Below are 21,475 nucleotides of genomic sequence, written 5' to 3'. Positions count from 1 at the left end.
GTGATGACGTCACGCCCGGGTCCCCGTAAGCAAACAAAGCCGCAATTGCGGCTGCTAAGCAACAGTACGCATGAGATCGGTGAATTTTTTTTCACCGATTTCATGCTTTCCAGCCTGGAGGAGAGATGTGGGGTCTGAATGATGCCTCTAGCTGCAGGCATCATTCAGATATCCCCCCCACAAAGCCCAGGACGTCATATGACGTTCACTCTGAACGGTAGAGGTTCTTTGTGGACGTCATTTTACAATGGGCCGGTTTTGAAGTGGTTAAACCTAACACTAACCCTATAATATATATAAAAACCATTTTCCAAAATTCGAATTTTGTATAGAATTAATTTGAATTTGAATAGAAAATTTTAGAATAGAGTAGAAAAGAATGGACTAGAAAAACAATAGAACAGAATAAAATAATATATATATATATATTATATTTTATTCTATTCTGTTCTATTGTTTTTTCTAGTCTATTCTTTTCTACTCTATTCTAATCTTTTCTATTTGAATTCTAATTCATTGTATAAGAAATTTGAATTTCGGAAGATGTTTTTTATATATATACAGTATATATAATTTTTCTTTTTCTGTTCTGTTGTTTTTCTATTATTTTAAATTCTATCCTAATCTTTTCTATCCAAATTCGAAATTTGGAAGATGTTTATATATAACATCTTCCAAAATTCAAATTTCGTATAGAATGAATTTGAATTTCAATACAAAAGATTAGTATACATTTTTGTATAAAAGAATAAACTAGACAAACATATATTCGATTTTATTCTATTCTGTGCTATTGTTTTTCTATTCTATTCTATTATTTTCTATTTTTTATTCTATTCTAATCTGCTCTATTCTAATTCAAAATCATTCTATATGAATTTCGAATTTCAGGAAATGGTTATATATAGTTTAGTTTAAATGTGGTATCATTATTTCGAATTTGATAATTTTTTTCAAATTCGGTAGATTTGTTTTCGAATACGTTAGAATTATTTCGAATGCGGTAGAGTTTTTTCGAATGCGGTAGAATTTTTTTCGAATACGAAATGAATCCCGAAAACGAATGTAATGAATGCAACAAACTTAACTAAACAAATTTAATTAAATAACAAATCAAAACGAAACGAAACAAAACATTTTTTTTCATCCTGCACATGTCTAGTGCCTACATGGGATCCCTGAACAGGTAAGTGTCCTAATGTTAAAAGTCTGCAATTACAATATTTGTAGCTGCTGACTTGTAACTTTTTGGTGGGGGCTGGAGATAATATGGTGGAGAGTGTTAACCAGCAATAGCCTAATAGAGAAAGAGGTGCAGTTATGCCCCGTACACACGATCGGAATTTCCGATGGGATAAAATTCGATGGAATTTTCCATCGGAATTCCGACCGTCCAAAACGCGGTGACGTAAAACACTACGACGAGTCGAGAAAAATTAAGTTCAATGCTTCCGATCATGCGTCAACTTGATTCTGAGCATGCACGGCTTTTTAACCAATGCTTTTGCATACTAACCATCGGTTTTGACCTATCGGTTAGGCGCCCATTGGTTCAATTTTAAAGCAAGTTCTAAAATTTTTGACCAAAGGATAACTGAGCGATGGGGCCCACACACGATCGGTTTGGACCGATTAAAAGGTCCTTCAGTTCGTTTTCATCGGTTTGGACTGACCGTGTGTATGCGGCCTCAGAGTTCCACACAGACGATCGGAATTTCCGATAGGATTTTTTTTTTCATCGGAAAAAAATAAAACATGTTCTATTTCTAAACTCAGATGTTGCCCACACACGGTCGGAATAGCCGATGAAAAAATTCTGTCTGACTTTTTTTAATGAAAATTCCGATCGTGTGTATAAGGCATAACTCTTAAACAAAATTAAGACCTATAGAACACCTGACCAAGGTGACATTTGTCCCCATGTGCAAAAAATAATTAAATTCGGGAATCGATAAATCACTATATTTTATTTTCTTCAACAAGACTGACATACAGAGTTGCTTAAAAACTGTTTAAATATATTCAAATTCAGAATAAAGAAGTTTAATTTATATCCCAAAATCTGTACAAGACAAGAGGAAATCACAATTGCACAATAAAGAAAGAAAAATTAGGAAGGTGTTCTTTACAGAAAAAGTGACTAAGCTTCACCACTTAAAGAAGTAATGGCTGAAATATTATTAAGGTGTTTTGGTCAGGAATTATTATTTCTCCTTCTGTGTTGAAAAACTGACAATAATTGCCCAAAGCAGTGGCGGTTGGTGCTGTATTTTTTGGAGGGGGGATGTCAGGTCGGTGGAAAGCAAGACATCACACCGCCCCCCCCCCCCAGGTGTTGGTAAGTGTCCGTCCCGCACTTACCCCTTATAGGTCGTGGGCAGCTTTGGCTCCTTCCTGCGTCTCTTCCTCTTCTGTGTCTCAGGCTTCACGGCGGCTTCCTCCTCAGCGGCTCCCCTCCTCCTTCCCTCCGCGCAACGGCCACGGCCAATACGATCACTTCTCCTCTCGGCCAATCGGGTCTTGCTTCCTGATTGGCCGGGAGGAGAATCAGGAAGACAATAGAGAATATTAATTTGCTATTGTCACACAACTGAGTGGGCTCATGCGCCCCGAGCCCACCCTTTTTTAAAGCCAATTAGAGCTCTAATCACGTGCTTATAAAAGAAAAGAAAAAAAACCTTATTGGAATCCATACGTCCGGTACCCTGCATGTAGATTGGGGGCCGGAAGCATGGATTAGGGGGGCGGCGCCCCTAATGGACGGGCTGTCACTGGCCCAAAGGGTTTTGTTTTGCTTTCTGTATGCAAAAATGGCAAGGGGTTGAACATTTTTTTTAATGTATTAGCTAAGTACAGTAGCTGATGTACAGTTGTCTTCAGAATCAATCTTTTTATCTTAAAAATATGTTAGAAATTACTAGTAAAGAGGAATGTACCTGGGTCTTCTGTCATTCCACTGAAATTTGTATACATGTCTGTTTCTTCTTCTGATTCAGTTGATGGTGCCTCTGTGCCTGCAGTATGAATGGAAAACATATTTTTTTTAAATGCACAAGAGAGGGATTTTTCATACAAAATGGGTATATTTTAGTGTTATTTATTTCTGACTTTAACTTAGTACCTAGTACTATTTCCACTTTAAGGTTTACTTTAAAGTTCACATACAAATTAAGTAGAATGGAAGATTGTTAGTGAGGAATATCATTCTGATAATTTAATTAAAAAACAAGATGTAAAAAAAAAATGTTTTTCCCAGACCTCTGTTGGGGTCATGTGATTGTTATATTTTTCTTTTATTCTCTGTAGACAAGGGCCGGAATAGAGTCAGGCGGGAGTGAAATTTCACTTCTGTTAAGTTAATAATGCAGCTTTGGACTGTTGGAGATGCTTATGTGCGGCAAAAGAGGCACACTGCTGGGATCTAGAATGCAATGACTGTCAGCGGCCTCCTCCTCTTAAAGCCACTGTCAGTCAAGCAGAGGACATAGGGATGTATTGCCTGTAGTAACTCTACTGGGACAATGCAACTGCTGCTGCATTACAACTAGCGTAGTTACTATTATCAAAAGGAAGAAACATTAACCACTTAAGACCCGGACGTTTATGCAGGTAAAGGACCTGGCCAGTTTTTGCGACGTGGCTCCCAAACAAAATTGGCGTCCTTTGTTTCCCACAAATAGAGCGTTCTTTTGGTGGTATTTGATCACCTCTGCAGTTTTTATTTTTTGCGCTATAAACAAAAATATTTGAAAAAAATTCAATATTTTTAGCTTTTTGCTATAATAAATATCCCCCAAAAATATATAAAAAAACATTTTTTTTTCTCAGTTTAGGCCTATACGTATTCTTCTACCTATTTGTGGTAAAATAAATCACAATAAGCGTTTATTGATTGGTTTGCGCAAAATTTATAGCGTTTACAAAATAGGAGATAGTTTTATTGCATTTTTATAATTTTTTTTTTTACTACTAATGGCGGCGATCATCGATTTTTTTTCGTGACTGCGACATTATGGCAGACACATCGGACAATTTTGACACATTTTTGGGACCATTGTCATTTTCACAACAAAAAGTGCTATAAAAATGCATTGTTTACTGTGAAAATGACAATTTCAGTTTGGGAGTTAACCACTAGGGAGCGCTGTAGGGGTTAGGTGTGACCTCATATGTTTTTCTAACTGTAGGGGGGCGGGGCTGGACGTGTGACATCATTGATCGTGTTTCCCTATATCAGGGAACACACGATCAATGAAGCTGCCACTGTGAAGAACGGGGAAGTTGTGTTTACACACAGCTCTCCCCGTTCTTTAGCTCCAGGGACCGATCGTGGGACTCTGGCGGCGATCAGGTCCACAGGTCCCACAGTCACGAAGCTTCGGACTAGGTCGCGGGTGCGCACAGGGCGTGCCAGATGTGCTTTGGCACACCCTAATCGCCCCCGTGTGGTGCAAATTCCCCCTGTTTAGACCCCTGATATTACACCAAAGCCCCCTAACGGGGCTCCTAAAAAAAATAAAAAAAATAGGTAATAAAATTTAAAACATTTAAATAATAAAAATAAAAACTACAGACACTGTCAACTGCCCTACTGACACCATCCATTGGTCTACTGACAATATCGGTACATATAAAGTGCACGCATATGTGTTTGGGGTGCACACCCTGGTAAATATATAAAATATATAAATATATATAAACTACTAAATACCTTTTCTCATGAACAGTATATAGCAGTCTTATGACTTCTATGAGTGTCTGGTTAAAGCTTGTAGGGGAAGTTTTCATACTTCACTGAGGGCCAGTTCACACCAGACGCAGTTCCGTACAGTTTTGTGTGCATTTTTTCTGCACTAAAAATGCATGCACAGAGTTTTCCATGTATTCCAATGGCTCTAGTTGGCTCTAGTTCACGCCATGCAGTCAGTTTTCGGTGCAGAAAACTGACTGCATGGTGTGAACTAGAGCCAACTAGAGCCATTGGAATACAAGGAAAACACTGTCCATGCATTTTGTGCAGAACAAAAGCACACGAAACTGAATGGAACTGCGTCTGGTGTGAACTGGCCCTGATTGTCCTATGAGGCTTCAGGACCCCTAACCCTCTGTCTGGACAGTGCTGGTTGGCCCTGTGCTGATCACTTTCACCCTTCCAAGAAAAAAAAGACCTCTCTAGCATGAAACACCAAACTGAGCATGTGCAGAGTGCACCGCAGGCCCTGTACTATCAGCAGATAGATTAGGGACAATAAAAGAATCATACGATCAGAGAAGACAGGATCAAACAGCCTTTTTGCACAATGAGCAGGATTAACCCCTTAGCTTCCAAAGTGAATATAACAAGCATACTTTACTGCATATACAGACTGATTTTACTGTTGTGGGTTTATTAACACTTTAATACTGCAGAAACTGTTAGGATGAACATTTTTTGTACATAGCTCTAATAAAAGACATGCTATGAAGGTGCATAGTCATAAGATCAGCTATTACTTTTTAGTTTTGGATCCACATACACCTTAAAAGGCATCGATTTGCCTTCTTTTTTGTTTTTTTTACACTGTATATAGCTGGTTACTAGGGAGGTGGCCAGGAAGCCGGCCGCCTCATGCTTAACAACTGATGAGTCATCAGCTGTCATCAGCTGTCAGCGGGCTTCCCCCGCTGAATGTAAAAAAATAAAGAATTGCTGGCTAAAAAAAATTGTGGAAAAAAAACAGCTTGGGTCCCCCCCAAATCCATGCCAGACCCTTATCCAAACATGCAGCCCAGCAGGCCAGGAAAGGGAGGGGACAAGTGAGCGCCCCCCCCCCGAACCATACAAGGCTGCATGCCCTCAACATGGGGGGGGGGGGTGCTTGATGGCGACAAGAGCCTCTTCCTGACAACCTTTGCCCAATGGTTTTGGTGTCTGTGGGTGGGGGGCTTATCGGAATCTGGAAGCCCCCTTTAACAAGAGGGCCACCAGATGCCGACCTCCCCCCTATGTGAATGAGTATGGGGTACATTGTACCCCTACCCATTCACCCAAAAAAAGTAATGTAGTGTTAAAAAATACAGTAGACCGTTTTTGACAAGTCTTTTAATAAAAATATCTTATTCTTCCCCACCTCTTCCTCCAGTCTTGTCATGTTTTTTTCATTTTTGTTTTGGAAACTATGAAATATCTCCCCACATTTGTATCTGAATGTTTGTCTCATGTTTTAGTCTTCTCAGTGAGGCATGGAGCCAGGGGAGAGAGGGGGCAAGTGAGAGGAGAGGGATGCTAAGTAATAGAGAAGAGGGGAGTCTCAGACTACAGCTGGAAGAACGAAATAGGCTTAGTGAGAGAGCCAACTCTGACCCCCATCCGTCAGATCAAGGCACCAGACCCATGCCTAGTCCCTGATCATATCAATGTCCCAGGACTGCAGAAGCTGCAAGGCGGATAAGAAAGGGGGATTACTTTGAGCTGGAAGACATCCCTGAACCTGGCACCTGCACCAGCATATGTACCAGCACCTGCACCAACAAGACTCCTGACATAGAGGGGATAAGTTACATCTGTTTTTCATTATAAGAAGTGTTTTTGACTGTAACTCACCCCTGAAGATTATAAAGCAGTATGTAAGAGGGACTGGCGGATAGAAAAGACTGTATGAAATAAGGTGAGAGAAAAAGCTGGTCATAGTGGGGGACCCCTCCTCTCTTACTACATACATGGCTGGGAGCCTGTATATGTTGCAATCTATACTATATATACTGTAACTTCAATATTACCTAAATGAAATGGGGCCTTTGGGACAGAATGGACGGTAAGACCCGGTAGTAAGTTGAGATCCAAGGATCCAGGATTACAACTGTTTTTGATTTCCCTTGCCAATTCTGACTAGAATCGTCAAAGCGGTTAAAAACTGGTATCAAACTGCTAAACTGTTAAAGATCCACGTTTTAAAACTACTCTTGGGCAGCATCCAGAAACAGCCTGTGAGAGAGGCGGATGGAAAAGGAATGTCTCTGTTGGTACCAAAATGTATAAACAGCGGTTATAAGCAGAAATCAGTCAGTGAGAGAGACTGATTTGGAAGAAAGAAGGGAGCTGGGTACCATCAAAACTACAATTTCTATGGGTTCCCATTTTTAATATCTGTGGTAGAACTATTTGTTCTGGTACCTGTAAAATTGTCAAAAAACACTTTTTCTTTTTCTTAAAAGACACACTGCTAAAAATACAGCCCGGTAACGCCCAGAAACAGTCCGTATTCTGCCAAAACCGCTAAAGCGGCTTAAAACTGTCACTAAAGATATTCCTTTAAAACTACACTTGGATAGCAACTAGAAACAGCCTGTGAGAGAGGCTGATTAAAAGGAGCATCTCAGTCAGAACTAAAACATAGATAAAAAGCCAGGCCCTGACATAGGTAGGAGACAGTCTGTGAGAGAGACTGACCTGCAGGTGATACTCGAAGAAAAAGGGGAAGGAGCCAGGGAGGCAAGGTATCTATTGAACATTGCAAAAATCCTAAACATCACAGATTTAAAACAGCAATATGAGGGGGAAGTCGGGGAGAGGTGTGGGAACGAACCCCCTCAAAGTAAACATCAGCCCAGGGACAATCAAAAAATACATGACACAAGAAACAGGTAAAGAAAGCCCTGGAAAACAAATTGGGCCTCTAGAACTGGACAAGGCAGATTATCGGTGGGAGCTAACAGCTCAATGACTATCAATGAAGAGCAGGAAACTCATACAGAAATAAGAACAAAAAGTTAACCTCCTACAAAAGATGAAATGGTAGAGATGTTCTCCAGATTGGAATTATCTTTAAAAGGGAAAATGGCAATATTACATGGAGACATGAACCAGATCTTAAAACGAGTGGAAGAAACAGGGGAAAAGGGGAAAGTACAAGTGACAGAAATAAAAGAACTTAAGGAACAGATGGAGGAGATGCAGCGATAAGCAGAGGTATATGAGGTATAAAATAGAAGATCAGGAAAACCGTAACAGAAGGAAGAATTTAAGAATACGGAGTCTACCTGAGATAAAAGCGGAGAAGCTCTACAAGATGGAATGGATAAAGTACTCTTTCCACAGCTGGAAAGGTCAACGACAGAAAAAAATCATATTCGAAAGAGTACATAGAATTATAAAACCAGCGGATATTGCAGGAGAAATCCCTAGAGATGTGATCGTGAGATTCCAGAATTATAAAGATAAAGAACAAATATGGGAAAGCCTCAAAGCCAAGCAGCCCGCAAAACATGAAGAAACAGTGTGACAGGTATTTCCCGATCTGACAACAGAAACATTGGCAAGAAGAATACTAAAACCATTACTAGAACAAATGCAGAGTCACAGGATCCAGTATTCATGGGGCTTCCCAGCCTGTCTAAACGGACAAAAAAGAAGGTTGTTCAGCAACCTTAAGGTTTCAAGAAGAAACGGACACATTCTGTTAAAGAATGTATATGCCAACCTTAGAGATCCCTGCCTGGTGGGAGAATCTGAGAGAACTATGCACAGTGAATCTCAACAACAGTGGTACCCGGCCTTAGCAAAGAAGAAGAAAGCCCTAACTAAGAAGAAAACATAGATGGAAAGGAAAAATGTCTGATAGAAAAAGATGGGGGAGGGGGGAGATGGGAGGAAAAAAACGCTAAGAAGAAAAACGGGACTTACCTGGGAGGAGGGGGGGTGGGCTCAGGGGCACCTCTGAATACAGAGGGTAGCAGCTTAGACCTGGAGGGCAAACTCAGAGTTCAACCTCAAGGGGAAAGAATCGCAAGGCCTTGGATCACTGGTCAAGGAATGACCAGAATTCACAAAAAGAAGGGGGAGGGTTTGGAGGTGGAAAGGGAGGGGGGAGAAGAAGAAACTTTTAGAAATAGAAAGAAGGGGGTAGGGATGGAGGTGTGGGAAAAAAAGTGTTTCTTTGGGAAATGAATACCGTGGAGCTGCCAATTCCTCTGGGCTTGCTGAGCCCCCCTCTTAAGCAGAAATTACCAGTATGTGGATATAACTACCTGGAGTTTAAAGTCGGGAAGAGTGAAGAAAACAAGACTGGGAGAGGGGAGTTAAGCGAGCAAAGATGACTGCAGTAAACTTTTTGACATACAATGTATGGGGATTGAAGCGGAGCTCCACCCTAAAGTGGAACTCCCACTGATCGGAACCCTCCCCCCCTCCGGTGTCACATTTGACACCTTTCAGGGGGAAGGGGGTGCAGATACCTGTCTAAAGACAGGTATTTGCACCCACTTCCGGCCACACAGTCTGCGGGTAGACTGCGGGCAGGATGTCAGATGCCGCCCCCCCCCCCGCGCTGTGTTCTGGGAAACACTCGGCTCCCAGAACACAGCGGGAGCCAGTCAGCACGGCGCAACGCGAATTGCGCATGCACCGTAGGGAACCGGGCGGTGAAGCCGGAGCGCCTCACTTCCTGGTTCCCTCATCGAGGATGGCGGGGGGGGCAGCAGAGTGACGAGCGATCACTCGTCCTCTGCTGCGGACGGCGCTGGACTCCAGGACAGGTAAGTGTTCTGATATTAAAAGTCAGCAGCTGCAGTATTTAACAGCTTTAATATTTTTTTTTAGCGGACATCCGCTTTAAACACATATACAAAAATAAATAATATCTTAAGAGAAATCGAGCAACTCTCTGGAGAGGTATAAAAAAAGCATAGAAATAAGTGTTTAAGGAGCTCACCATAAAAAGGTATGAATTAAAAGAAAAAATAGAACAAGAAACCCGTTGTACATATAATAGAATTAAGAAAGAGAGGTATCTAGGTGGGAAGCACTTGGCCCAAGTAATGAAAAAGAAAAAAAAATCTAAATAATATAGAGAAAATCAACAGTAGTACAGGGGAAATTATATATAACACAAAGGGGATAGCCAATGTTTTTCAAAAGTATTATAAATATCTATACTCTATACTAAAACAGAAAGAGACTCCAGAGCAGGAAAAAGCGAGGAGGGAGAAAATGAGAATGTTCCTTAGGGAAGTTAGGTTGCGTACACACGATCGGTCAAACCGTTGAGAACGGTCTGATGGACCGTTTTCATCGGTCCAAACCGATCGTGTGTGGGTGACATTGGTTATTTATCCATCGGTTAAAAAAAAAGCCAACGAAAAAAAACGATCATTAGTAGGCACGAGCATTGGTTGAAAATCAATGCATGCTCAGAATTAAGTCGACGTCGTTGTGTTTTATGTCACCACGTTCTGACACAACTGTTTTTTTAACCGATGGTGTGTAGGCACGACTGACCATTAGTCAGCTTCATCGGTTAACCGATGAAAACGGTCCATCAGACTGTTTTCATCAGATTGACTGTTCGTGTGTACAGGGCTTAAGTCTAAATAAAATCCCAGATGATAGACTAAGCTCCCTAGAAGAACCCATTACAGAAGAAGTAATAGGTCGGACCCTAAAAGATACAGCCATGGGGAAAAGTTAAGGCCCAGATGGTCTGACAATACTGTACTATAAGAAGTTTAAGGAAATATTAATCCCTAGATTATGTAGGTATATGAATGGGATAGGACCAAGTTGGGAGATGAGAAGGCATGCATTAGCAGCACTTATTACTATCATCCCAAAGGAAGGGAAAGATGCCACCCTGTGTTCAAGCTACAGACCAATCTCATTATTAAACGCAGATACACAACTATTTGCTAAGGTCCTAGCGAGCAGGATGAAAATGGTCATGAACGACTTGGTCCATGCGAATCAGATCGGATTCATCCCAGGCCAGGAAGAGAGCGATAATGGAGTTAGAACACTGCTACTTACACAGGAAATAAAAAGACATGGCTCCCCAGGACTACTACTTTCAATTGACGTGGAAAAGCGTTTGATAGGGTAGACTGGAGATTAATGATGACGACACTGGAGGAAATGGGAGTAGGCCCAAAGATGACTAATTGGAAAGAAGCATTGAATAACCGTCCAAAAAACTACGGTAGAAGTTAACGGGACAGTGTCTATGCCCTTTGAGATTCGAAATGGAACTAGACAGGCTTGTCCCCTGTTCCCCCTATTGTTTGTCCTCTCGCTGGAGCCGCTTCTGGAGGCGATCAGACAAAGCCCAGATATAGGGGGAATCAGGATTGGAGATGAGGAGCATGATGATATATTGTTTTTCATCACCAATCCCAGAGTAACTCTGCCCAACTTGATGAAGTTATTAAAAACCTACGGGGAAATATCACATTTTAAAATGAACCCCTCGAAATCAGAAATTCTCAATATTAATGAAAAGAAACAGGAGGGGTAGATATTCCAACAAGAGTTCCCATTTATATGGCGAGAAAAAAAATTCTCAATATTAATGTAAATAAACGGGAGGCACAGATAGTCCAACAAGAGTTCCCATTTATATGGCAAGAAAAGGAATTAAAATACTTGGAAGTAAAAATAACACCATCTGAAGAGAGTATTTACCAGGTAAATTTTATTCTGCTCCTGAATGAAATAAACCAACAAAATTGCTTCTGGTTAGAAGGATTAATATTTTTAGAATGGCAATTTTGCCTAAGATTACATATAAAATGCAGATGTTGCCAATCCCCCTCCCACAAGCATACTTTAACACATTAAAAACATCATTACTCAGGTTTATATGGCAGAAAAAGAAGCAGAGGATACAGTAAGCCTTGCGGTCCTGAATAAAGATAAAAAGCAATGGGGGCTGGGGGTCCCGATATTAAAAAATACTATAGAATAGATAAAAATGAATAAGGAAAAAAGATGGGTTAAACTGGAAAACACGAGTAGGAAGGTTGCACTGGGTTAAATAATATGGACACCACCTGAGTACAGAGAAATTAATGAAAATACACACGTTATCACAAAGAAAATCTTACTAATTTGGGATTGGATACGCAAAAAGGAAAATAGGAATTCAATTCACCTTTGATACCATTAAAATAAACAATTTTTTTTCCACTGGGAAAAGGGATATTGTGTGGGGAATGGATTAAAAAAGAAGATGCACAATTAAAAGACATCACGAAGAAAGGAGCATGTTGCACATTACAGGAGCTAAAACAAAAAATGGAGTTAATGGTTATAGACGAATGACTTTGTTACATCATTACCTCAGCCAGTAAGATCCAAAGCGGACTTACGACCGTTTAAGCAGCTTTGTATGTCAGAAGGAACAAGGAGGTCTCCAGGCTCTACAAGGTCCATGTGAAATTGAAGGGGCCGTAAATACCGCCATTCATAACAAAGTGGGAAGAAGAATTGGGAAAGGGAGAGAAAGATCAAGATTGTGGGAAAATCTTTAAGATGACACACTCTACGGCAACAGATAGTAATACTATCAAAATTAATTATAAATGCCTAGCACGCTGGTATATAACACCGGACAAGGCAAACATATATCAATAGGAAGTCTCACATTATGCTGGCGGGAGAGTGGGGAGGTGGGAACGAGGGCCCATATATGGTGGATGTGCTCAAAAATCAAAAACTACTGGAGAGAGGTGTTGCAGGTAATTAAAGAGATTACTAACATAGAGCTCCTGGAAGATCCATGGGGGTGTTTGTTTCATGGGGTAAGAATGTCAACTAAACACTACCTGAGAACATTGGTTCCCCATTTAATAAACGCAGCTAAAAGCTTAATACCCCGACAATTTGGAACATCTCAGGTTCTGTAGTGAGGAAGGAATAGAACGTTTTGAAAGTAAATTGAAAATCGGGAGATATGTAGAATTTAAGAGAGCAGAGGAAGGGATGGGGTTGGGAGCCACGTCAGGGGTATAGAGAAAAAAAGGGGGGAAGGGGAGAGAGAAGAGGGGGGGGTAGGAGAAAGGGCAATTAGTACTTGGTGGATGTTAAGTGACGCAATTTACTCTTGGATTTTTATGTATTAATAAAAATAAAAAAAAAACAACATTAAAGATATTGAAAAAAAATTAAAATATTAAGTCGCCAAACAACATTTATATTAACTTCTGTATTGTCTTTGTATAACCCAGAAATGTATGTAAAATTGGATTATGAAATACATTTTATAACACCAAAAAATAAAGATACCCATCAAACTGTTCTCATCAGTCCTCACAAGTCCTCCTGTTCTCTAGCTCCCTTGTCACCTCCTCCCATGCTCTCCTCTAGGACTTCTCCACAGACTCTTCCAACTTCTGTAATTTTTTACCCCAACCTGTCCAGCTATCTCCTAATCTATCCATCTTTAGATGACCCTTTAAACCTCATCTCTTTAGGTGAAGCCTATCACACCTCTATATAACAACTGCATTTTACTATTCATCCCCCCACAGTCCATGGCCCAGATTCACAGCATAGGTGGAAGTGCCCGTGAGCCATGCAAATGAGGCGGGACCCCATACAAATGATGGGCCGAGCACCAGACAGATACGTATCACGAACTGCGCATGCGCCGAGACATGGACGCATCCCCCTGCGCATGCTCACAACCACGTTGGAACAACTGCCTAAAATACGCCGGATCACTACGTATGGCGTGAACGTAACCTACGCCCAGCCAGACACGTCCAACGTAAAATACGCCGGCTTGTGTTCCCTGGTGCAGACCTTTGTATGTCTGCTGCTGGGTTACACCTCCTTTATGGGGAATAACTTTACGCCGGACGTACAACTTACGCGCACTGCGTCGGGCACACGTATGTTCGTGAATCGCCGTATTTCACTCATTTGCATATTTGAATGGCTAATCAATGGGAGCGCCACTATGTGTCCAGCCTAAATGTGCACCCACCCTACGCCGGCGTAGGCAAGTTACGTCGGCGGGACAAAGCCTGTTTTTAAGCGCATCTTAGTTTGTGGGTCCGGCGCACAGATACGACGGCGCACATTTCCACTTACGTCGGCGTATCTTGTTATACGTCGGCGTAAGTGCTTTGTGAATCCGGGCCAATATGTTTCACATCACTTGTCCTTGCTTATTCGATTTTAGGTTCTCATAAGCAGAGCATCTTGTCTTGAATTGAATTGCATTTTAGGTGAACTGTTTACCTTTATTTTGTAAAGCATTATGTAATCTGTTAGCACTATACAAATCCTATATAACAGTCATATTTTTTTCATAATATATCAAATGGTTGTGGGAAAATCATAATCCCACTTTGCTACACAAAGAAAATAAATACTTTGATGACATTTCAATCCAGAATATGAACATGTGAAATGTTTTCTAGTAACATAAAATAAATGGCCCGATTCAGAGAGCAGTTACGACGGCGTATCTCCGGATACGCCGTCGTAACTCTGAGTTGCGGCGTCGTATCTATGCGCCTGATTCATAGAATCAGTTACGCATAGATTTCCCTAAGATCCGACCGGCGTAAGTGTCTTACATCGTCGTATCTTAGGCTGCATATTTACGCTGGGCGCTAGGTGGCGCTTCCGTATATTTACGCGAGGAATATGTAAATTAGGTAGATACGCCGATTCAGAAACGTAGGTCCGCCCAGCGCATTTTTTTACGTCGTTTACGTTAGGCTTTTTCCGGCGTAAAGTTACCCCTGCTATATGAGGGGTATCCTATGTTAAGTATGGACGTCGTTTAGGCGTGGAATTTTTAAAATTTTACATCGTTTGCGTAAGTCGTTCGCGAATAGGGCTGTACATAAGTTACGTTCACGTCTAAAGCAATGACGATTTGCGGCGTAATTTCGAGCATGCGCACTGGGATTCTTTCACGAAAAAAACGTCAAATACGTGGGGTCACACTAAATTTTAATAAAACACGCCCACATCATCCACATTTGAATTAGGCGGGCTTACGCCGGACAACATACGTTACGCCGCCGTAACATAGGGCGCAAGTTATTTCTGAATACGGAACTTGCGCCCTAATTTACGGCGGCATAACGTATCTGAGATACGTTACACCCGCGGATAGATACTTCATTGTATCTGAATCCGGGCCAATGAGTTTCGTGTTTTACTGTGTGCTATTATCAGTGTGGAAGGATAAGAAACTATACATTCCAATCAAGTAGGTCATAACTGAAGAAGAGCATTCTAAAGCCAATAGGTGAGCTCATTCTCACCACTACCACTCCAAATGATAGCAGATGCCAGGAAAGAAAACAATACCTTGAATCTGATAATATTTGACAATAATGCAATGTGCAGACTGAGCCACCAAAGGATATATTAAAGTATATACAGCATGCACTGACCGACATATCAATAAATCCACAACTGATTAAAAGGGATCTTCTTTATCCACTTAGGATATGTTTGGGGTTTTACACACGTTGATTGCATGGGGAAGTTCAACTCAAAAGTCATTTTTCTTGGGTAGACAGCAACCATTGTAGTCCTAGTTTCTCATAATTTGCCAGGATTCTAGAAGAAGAGATATACTCATTGAAGTTCTTGCATGTGCTTCCATGTAATGTGGAGAAATCTTCCTGATTCTGCCAAAGGTATAGTCTCATTCTTCCTGGGAGATTCTTCATTGTTTAGCATAAATTGAAAATCCAACAGAAAGAGGGCGCTTTTTTTAGGATCACTGGAATTAAGTGAATCTTGAAATTTTGACTTCTTACTACCGGAGCCCTTGGAAATAGTATGAAGCTAGTGTAATTCAACCTTCTGGTATCTACTGTGATACAAGGTAGCCTGGGAAAAGCAATTTGTTCTTTTATTTTTAAAAGCAAACAAAAAGAGCTTTCTTCAGCAAAACAATTAAGCAGTCCAAAATTCTGATACCACGAAACTAGGCACTAGGCTCAAGGTTCCTCCTTCGTAAGGGTGTAGGACAGGCCACATGGGTTCAGCAACTACCTTCTCGGTTCACCAGAGGGCTCACCCTTGCTCACAGCTCTGTAGCCTCTCCACTCTACCCCAATGACACAGGTGCTGATTCATTTCTGTTCCATTTAAAGACTCCATTGACTGTGGCTTCTTTTCGAACCTCTGAAGTTCCAGTTTCCTAAAAACAAATTATCAACTCTGAGAGTATTGGAAGTCAGTCCTCCTTTAGCCTGACTATCCCAGAACACCTCACCCTGCATGGGCGAGTACTCAGCAAGGTCTCCAAAACTGTCCACCTTAAAGGGACCACAACTCAAGTATTGGTGAGATAAACCAGCCATTCAGGACACATTTCTGGTGTTCTGTACACTACCTAATCCTGAAACATCCATTTTTTGGTGCAGCTTACCAATTCTGAAATGTAGTTTCTTTTATAAATCTTTTTTTTTTATACCAGGTGATCAGACCAGTGACACACTTTCTGTCTTAGGGTGTCTCAACTCTGAATGGAAGAGCAACAGAGACACTTTTGGACAGCAGAATTGTGAGGGTAGTGTTTGATGGGCTAAAAGATGTTCATGGGCTAATAGATGTACTGTAGATAGATTTTACATAAGTGACTAACAAATCAAAGCCAGATTCTAGATAACATTTTTAAGCATCTAGAGCCACTGTTTATTTTTTGTTTTTAATTTTTTTCAAATAAAGGTATTATATACATAAATTCTGATCATAGTAAGCACCCCTGTCAGTGTTAAATGGTTTACCCTCTAACTGTCACTTTGTCTGGACAGCTTGGTCGAAAAATAACAGACTCAGTCAAAATAAAGGGAAGAAAAGGCTTAATAAAAAGTAGCAGCCACCACATTCAATAATTAGTAAGTTGCAAAATAATACATTTTTGTTTTTGGGTTTATTACGGCTTTAAACCTAAGTAAGGCAGTAGGGAAAGACTAATAAATGTCCAATGTAATCATGGAGCTTAAGGGCCTATAAGGACAAGTTGACCTGCCATAAGGGCTCCTGGCTAACTGGAAGCTTACTTAGACCATTAACTACTGAATACCAGGGCCCATCTGTGGTTAACATCATCCAAGCAAGGCTGCTGAAAGGTTCAATCCAAAGAGCACAATCCCTACCGACACGGGCAATGTTCCCCAAATAACAAAACTGGCACACCGAATGCTAAGAGAATCAATTACTGGTCGAAGAACACTAGAAAAGACTGGTCTATAGTACAAGTTAACCACTAGTGTTGCAACAATGGCATAGACTTCTATAGACTTAGTAATAGTTTGTCATCTTTACAGTATCTGGACTTATTTGGAAATGTTGAAGATGTTTCATTACTCATCCAAGTAGCTCCCTGAGGATCCTTCCTGGATCAATAGCCAAAAGTCCTTGGCATGACTAACTACCACAAATTATACTGTAGCCTGAATAAATGAGAACCTTCACAGATACTCCAACAGAAAATCAGAATGCCATACTAGTTCCTACTAGGCAAACCCCATGTTCAACAACATTACATAAAGATGATTGTATTTCTGTTGTATTCTAGAATTGTTCATCTAAGATATTAACAAAACTACTCACCAGAACTGAAAGAAAGAACTACCAGCACAAGGACTAGAAATGGCTGGGGCTCCATTGCTGAGGACCTTACAATGTTTCCAACCCTTCTTCCTCTTTTTCTTAATACAATTACTGGAGAATTACTGTTGACCTTTCTTTCTCCTGTGTTCAAAATGAGCCTAGACCCTATTGCAAGGTATATATATGGCATATAAAGGGCGTATGACGTAATGGCATAAGTAGAAACATATAATGGTATAATAAACAACCAATAGGGACTGGAGGCACAAATGCAAGTTTATTGACTTCAAATAAAGATCTATAAAAGTACTGTTATACAGCTCTTAAACAGCAGCAGGCTTTGCTTCAGATAAGAGCTGCATTCTTGTAAAACTTCTCCGTGAGATCTGAGGACATTTTTGAGTTCTACAAAAATTCATAATGAAACAGAAGAAATAAATGTTCAATACAAAGGATGGCATGTGACTTCAAAGCTGAACTCCAACCTTACACTTAGTTATACACAGTTACTCTTCTTTACTGAAATGTCTTATTCTGATTTACCTGCAAACTTCTCACAGTGTGGGTTAGAAGCTTCAGCAAACCAGATAGTGCCCACCTCATTTCCTGTCTGGAGGATGTTAAGCAACATCTAGTCCATTCCTGCCTGGCCTGTCTCTTGCCCATCCCTTTCATTCATTGGGTTTTGGTTTGTGGAGACTTAGCTTCACATAGTTACATAGTTAGTCTGGTTGAAAAAAGACACAAGTCCATCCAGTTCAACCAATAGAAGGGGGGGAAAATATTTTATAAATGTTCTATATATACAATCCTATGCCCACAGTTCATCCAGAGGAAGGCACCAATAAAGCATGATCCAATTTACTCCACCAGGGGAAAAAAATTCCTTCCTAAACCCCCAAAAGGCAATCAGATATTCCCTGGATCAACTCTATCTATACATTTTAGTATCCAGTTATAAAATGTGTATATGGGAAAAAACTCAGCCCTTTTTTAAAACAATCTACTGAGCTGGCCAGAACCAGCTCTATTTTATATTTTCACAGCTCTTACTGTGAAGAAGTCTTTCTGTATTTGGAGATTCAATCTCTATATCTCTATTCTCTAGATGTGGAGAGTGCCCCCTTGTACTCTATGATGACCTTAAAGTGAATAACTCAACACCAAGTTCACTATATGGACCACTTATGTATTAATACATGTTGATCATATCCCCCTAAATCTAGTCTTCTCAAGAGTGAATAAATTCAGTTCCTCTAATATTTCCTCATAGCTGAGCTCCTCCATGCCTCTTATGAGTTTAGTTGCTCTTCTCCACACTATTTCCAGTTCCTCAATATTTTTTTAGAGAACTGGTGCGCAAAACTGAACTACAAATTCCAGATGAGGTCTTACTAATGATTTGTACAGGGGCAAAATTATATCTCTCTCTCTGCAGTCCATACCTCTCTTAACACAAAAAAAAAAGATTTTGCTTGCTTTGGATACCACAGCTTGGCATTGCATGCTATTATTAAAGTAGTTGTAAAGGCACAAGGCATGAAGGTAAAAAAACTTTCTGTGTGCAGAATCCCCCCCAGCCCCCCACCCCCAAAATATCTACCCAAGCAACTCTCGATCCAGCAATGTCCACGAGAGCCTTGCCTCTCTGGGGAGTCACACTTCTGATTGGCTATTGGCAGCAACAGGAGCCAATGGATCCTGCTAAAGTCAATCACTTATAGTGAGCCAATCAGGAGATGGATGGGGCTGGGCCAAGCCACGGCTCCATGTGTGAATGGACACACAGAACAGCGGCTTTGTTTGTGCGCCCCCAAAGTGAGCAGCTTGCTGTGGGGGCAACTGGCAGGAGGAAGGAGCCAGGAGTTTTAGCATGGGACCCAAGATGAGGAGGAGTCAGGCCACTCTGTGCAAAACCACAGCATGGGGCAGATAAGTATAGCATGTAAAGCTTTACTTTAAGCTTATGATCTACCAAAACAGCCAGATCCTTCTCCACCACCGGTTACCCCAGTTGTACTCCCCCTATGTATGATGCATGTACTGTATATTCTTAGCCCCCAAGTGCATAACTCTACATTTATCAACATTAAACCTCCTTTGCCACAGATTTGCCCAATTAAACAGTGCATTGAGGTCAGATGTAAGTTGGAGACATCCTGTAAGGATATTATTCCACTACATTGCTTGGTGTCATCTGTAAAGACTGAAATTGTAGTTTTAGTCCCAGACCCTATATAATTTATAAATATATTAAAAAGTAAGGGTCCCAACACTGAACCTTGGGGTACACCACTGATAACCTTAGACCATTCAGAGTAATAATCATTAACCACTACTCTCTGAATTCTGTCTTTTAGCCAGTTTTCTATCCATTTACAAACTGATCTTTCCAAGCCTGTAGACTTTACCTTACACATTATCAATGTGTGGGGAACTGTTTCAAAAGCTTTTGCAAAATCTAAATATACTACATCAACAGCCACCCCTCTGTCCAAGGTTTTACTTACCTCCTCATAAAAAGAAAATCAGGTTTGTTTGACAACTTCTGTCTTTCATGAATTCATGTTGTCTGTTGCTTAAAATATTTTTTACTAGCAAGAACTCATTTATGTGGTCTTTTAAGTATGTTCCCAACTATACAGGTCTATAATTACTTGGCAAAGACTTTGACCCCTTTTTAAATATAGGCACCAAATTGGCCTTGCAGCAATCCAGTGGTACTATTACAGTGATTAAAGAGTCCCTAAAAACTAGAAACAATGGCATTTCTCTCCAAATATGTCTGGACTAGGGATGAGCCCGATGTTCAAGTCAAATGTAAGTTCAACTCAAACATTGGGTGTTTGAGTTGAACTTAGAGCATGCGTCGACTTGATTCTGAGCATGCATGGATTTTTAACCGATGGACTTGCCCAAAGACGATCGTTTTTTTCTATCGGTTTTCTATCAAGATCGCAGTGCATTGGCGTCTTATGATTGGCCAAAGCATGCACCTGACCTGCATGCTTTGGCCAATCACAGCGCGCTCTGATGTAAAAGACATAATTGGCCAAAGGCAGGGTGCCCTTTGCCAATCATGGTTTGGGGGGAAAATGTCCACGGCCCACACTATATAAGGCTGCTTCCTCTGTGGCCGACTTTCCATATATAGTGAAATTATGAATGAAGAGAGATTAGACAGGTTAGTTAGTGGCAGGCAGTGTATTTGATGTGTATATATATATATATATACAGCCTTACATAACTGCATTTAGTGTAGATTAGATATTCAGTGTAGACTCTATAGTCAGCCAATGCAGACAGTGTAGTTTATATAACACAGTGTATTGAAGTGGTTAAGGGAAACCCATGCTTTAATTTTTTTAAATGGCGTGGGCGTCCCCCTAAAATCCATACCAAGCCCTTCAGGTGCGCACCAAAAAAAAGGCGTGGGGTTCACCTCCCAAAATCTATACCAGACCCTTATCCGAGCATGCAACCTGGCAGGCTGAAGGAAAAGGGGGGCACCCCCCTCATGAACCATACCAGGCCACATGCCCTCAACATGGGGAGGGCGCTTTGAGGTACCCCCAAACCACCTTGTCCCTACGTTGAAGGGGACAAGGGCCTCATTCCTACAACCCTTGCCCGCTGGTTGTGTGGGTCTGCAGGTGGGGGGCTTATCAGATTCTGGAAGTCCCCCTATGTGAATGGATATCGGGTGCAATGTACCCCCACCCATTCACCAAAAAAAAGTGACAACAAAGAAAAACAGCAGTTTTTGACAATTCCTTTATAAAAAAGTGTCCCGCGATGTCCATCCTTTTTCAATCATGGTGCCAATGGACCCGAAAAAAAAAATGGAAAATCTCTGCCTCGATGGGCGACTGCCATCTTTTTGCTTTGACAGCTGTTATATAGGCATGGGTGACATAAACAGGCGACCCCGCCCCCTTCAGACATCATATGATGTCAGAAGGGGGCGGGTCACACGGTTATGTCACCGGGTGGCCCGCCCTTGCCTATATACCAGCTGTCAAAGCAAAAAGATGGCAGTCACGGGAAAGCCTCCTATGCCTCCTATGGAGGCAGGGCGTTTCCGCTTTTATTTTATATATTTTTTTTATAAAGGAATTGTCAAAAACTGTAGTT

At 41.0% G+C, this 21,475-nt stretch overlaps 1 protein-coding gene across 1 annotated transcript in view; it reads right to left on the bottom strand.

Annotated features, from left to right (window-relative positions):
• The window catches only part of LOC120930565 (mucin-22-like), a 50,443-nt gene extending 32,964 nt beyond the window's left edge, over positions 1-17,479 (bottom strand). Inside the window, exons 1-2 of the mRNA XM_040341740.1 lie at positions 17,342-17,479; positions 2,937-3,014 (exon numbers count right to left, since the gene is read on the bottom strand). Coding sequence (XP_040197674.1) covers positions 2,937-3,014; positions 17,342-17,396 — 133 coding nt within the window. The 5' untranslated portion in view covers positions 17,397-17,479. The remainder of the gene's footprint in view (positions 1-2,936; positions 3,015-17,341) is intronic.
• Between the last annotated feature and the right edge of the window lie 3,996 nt (positions 17,480-21,475).

This window comes from Rana temporaria, chromosome 3 (assembly GCF_905171775.1).
Source record: "Rana temporaria chromosome 3, aRanTem1.1, whole genome shotgun sequence".
NCBI lineage: Eukaryota > Metazoa > Chordata > Amphibia > Anura > Ranidae > Rana > Rana temporaria.
This window is presented reverse-complemented; position numbering and strand designations above follow the sequence as displayed.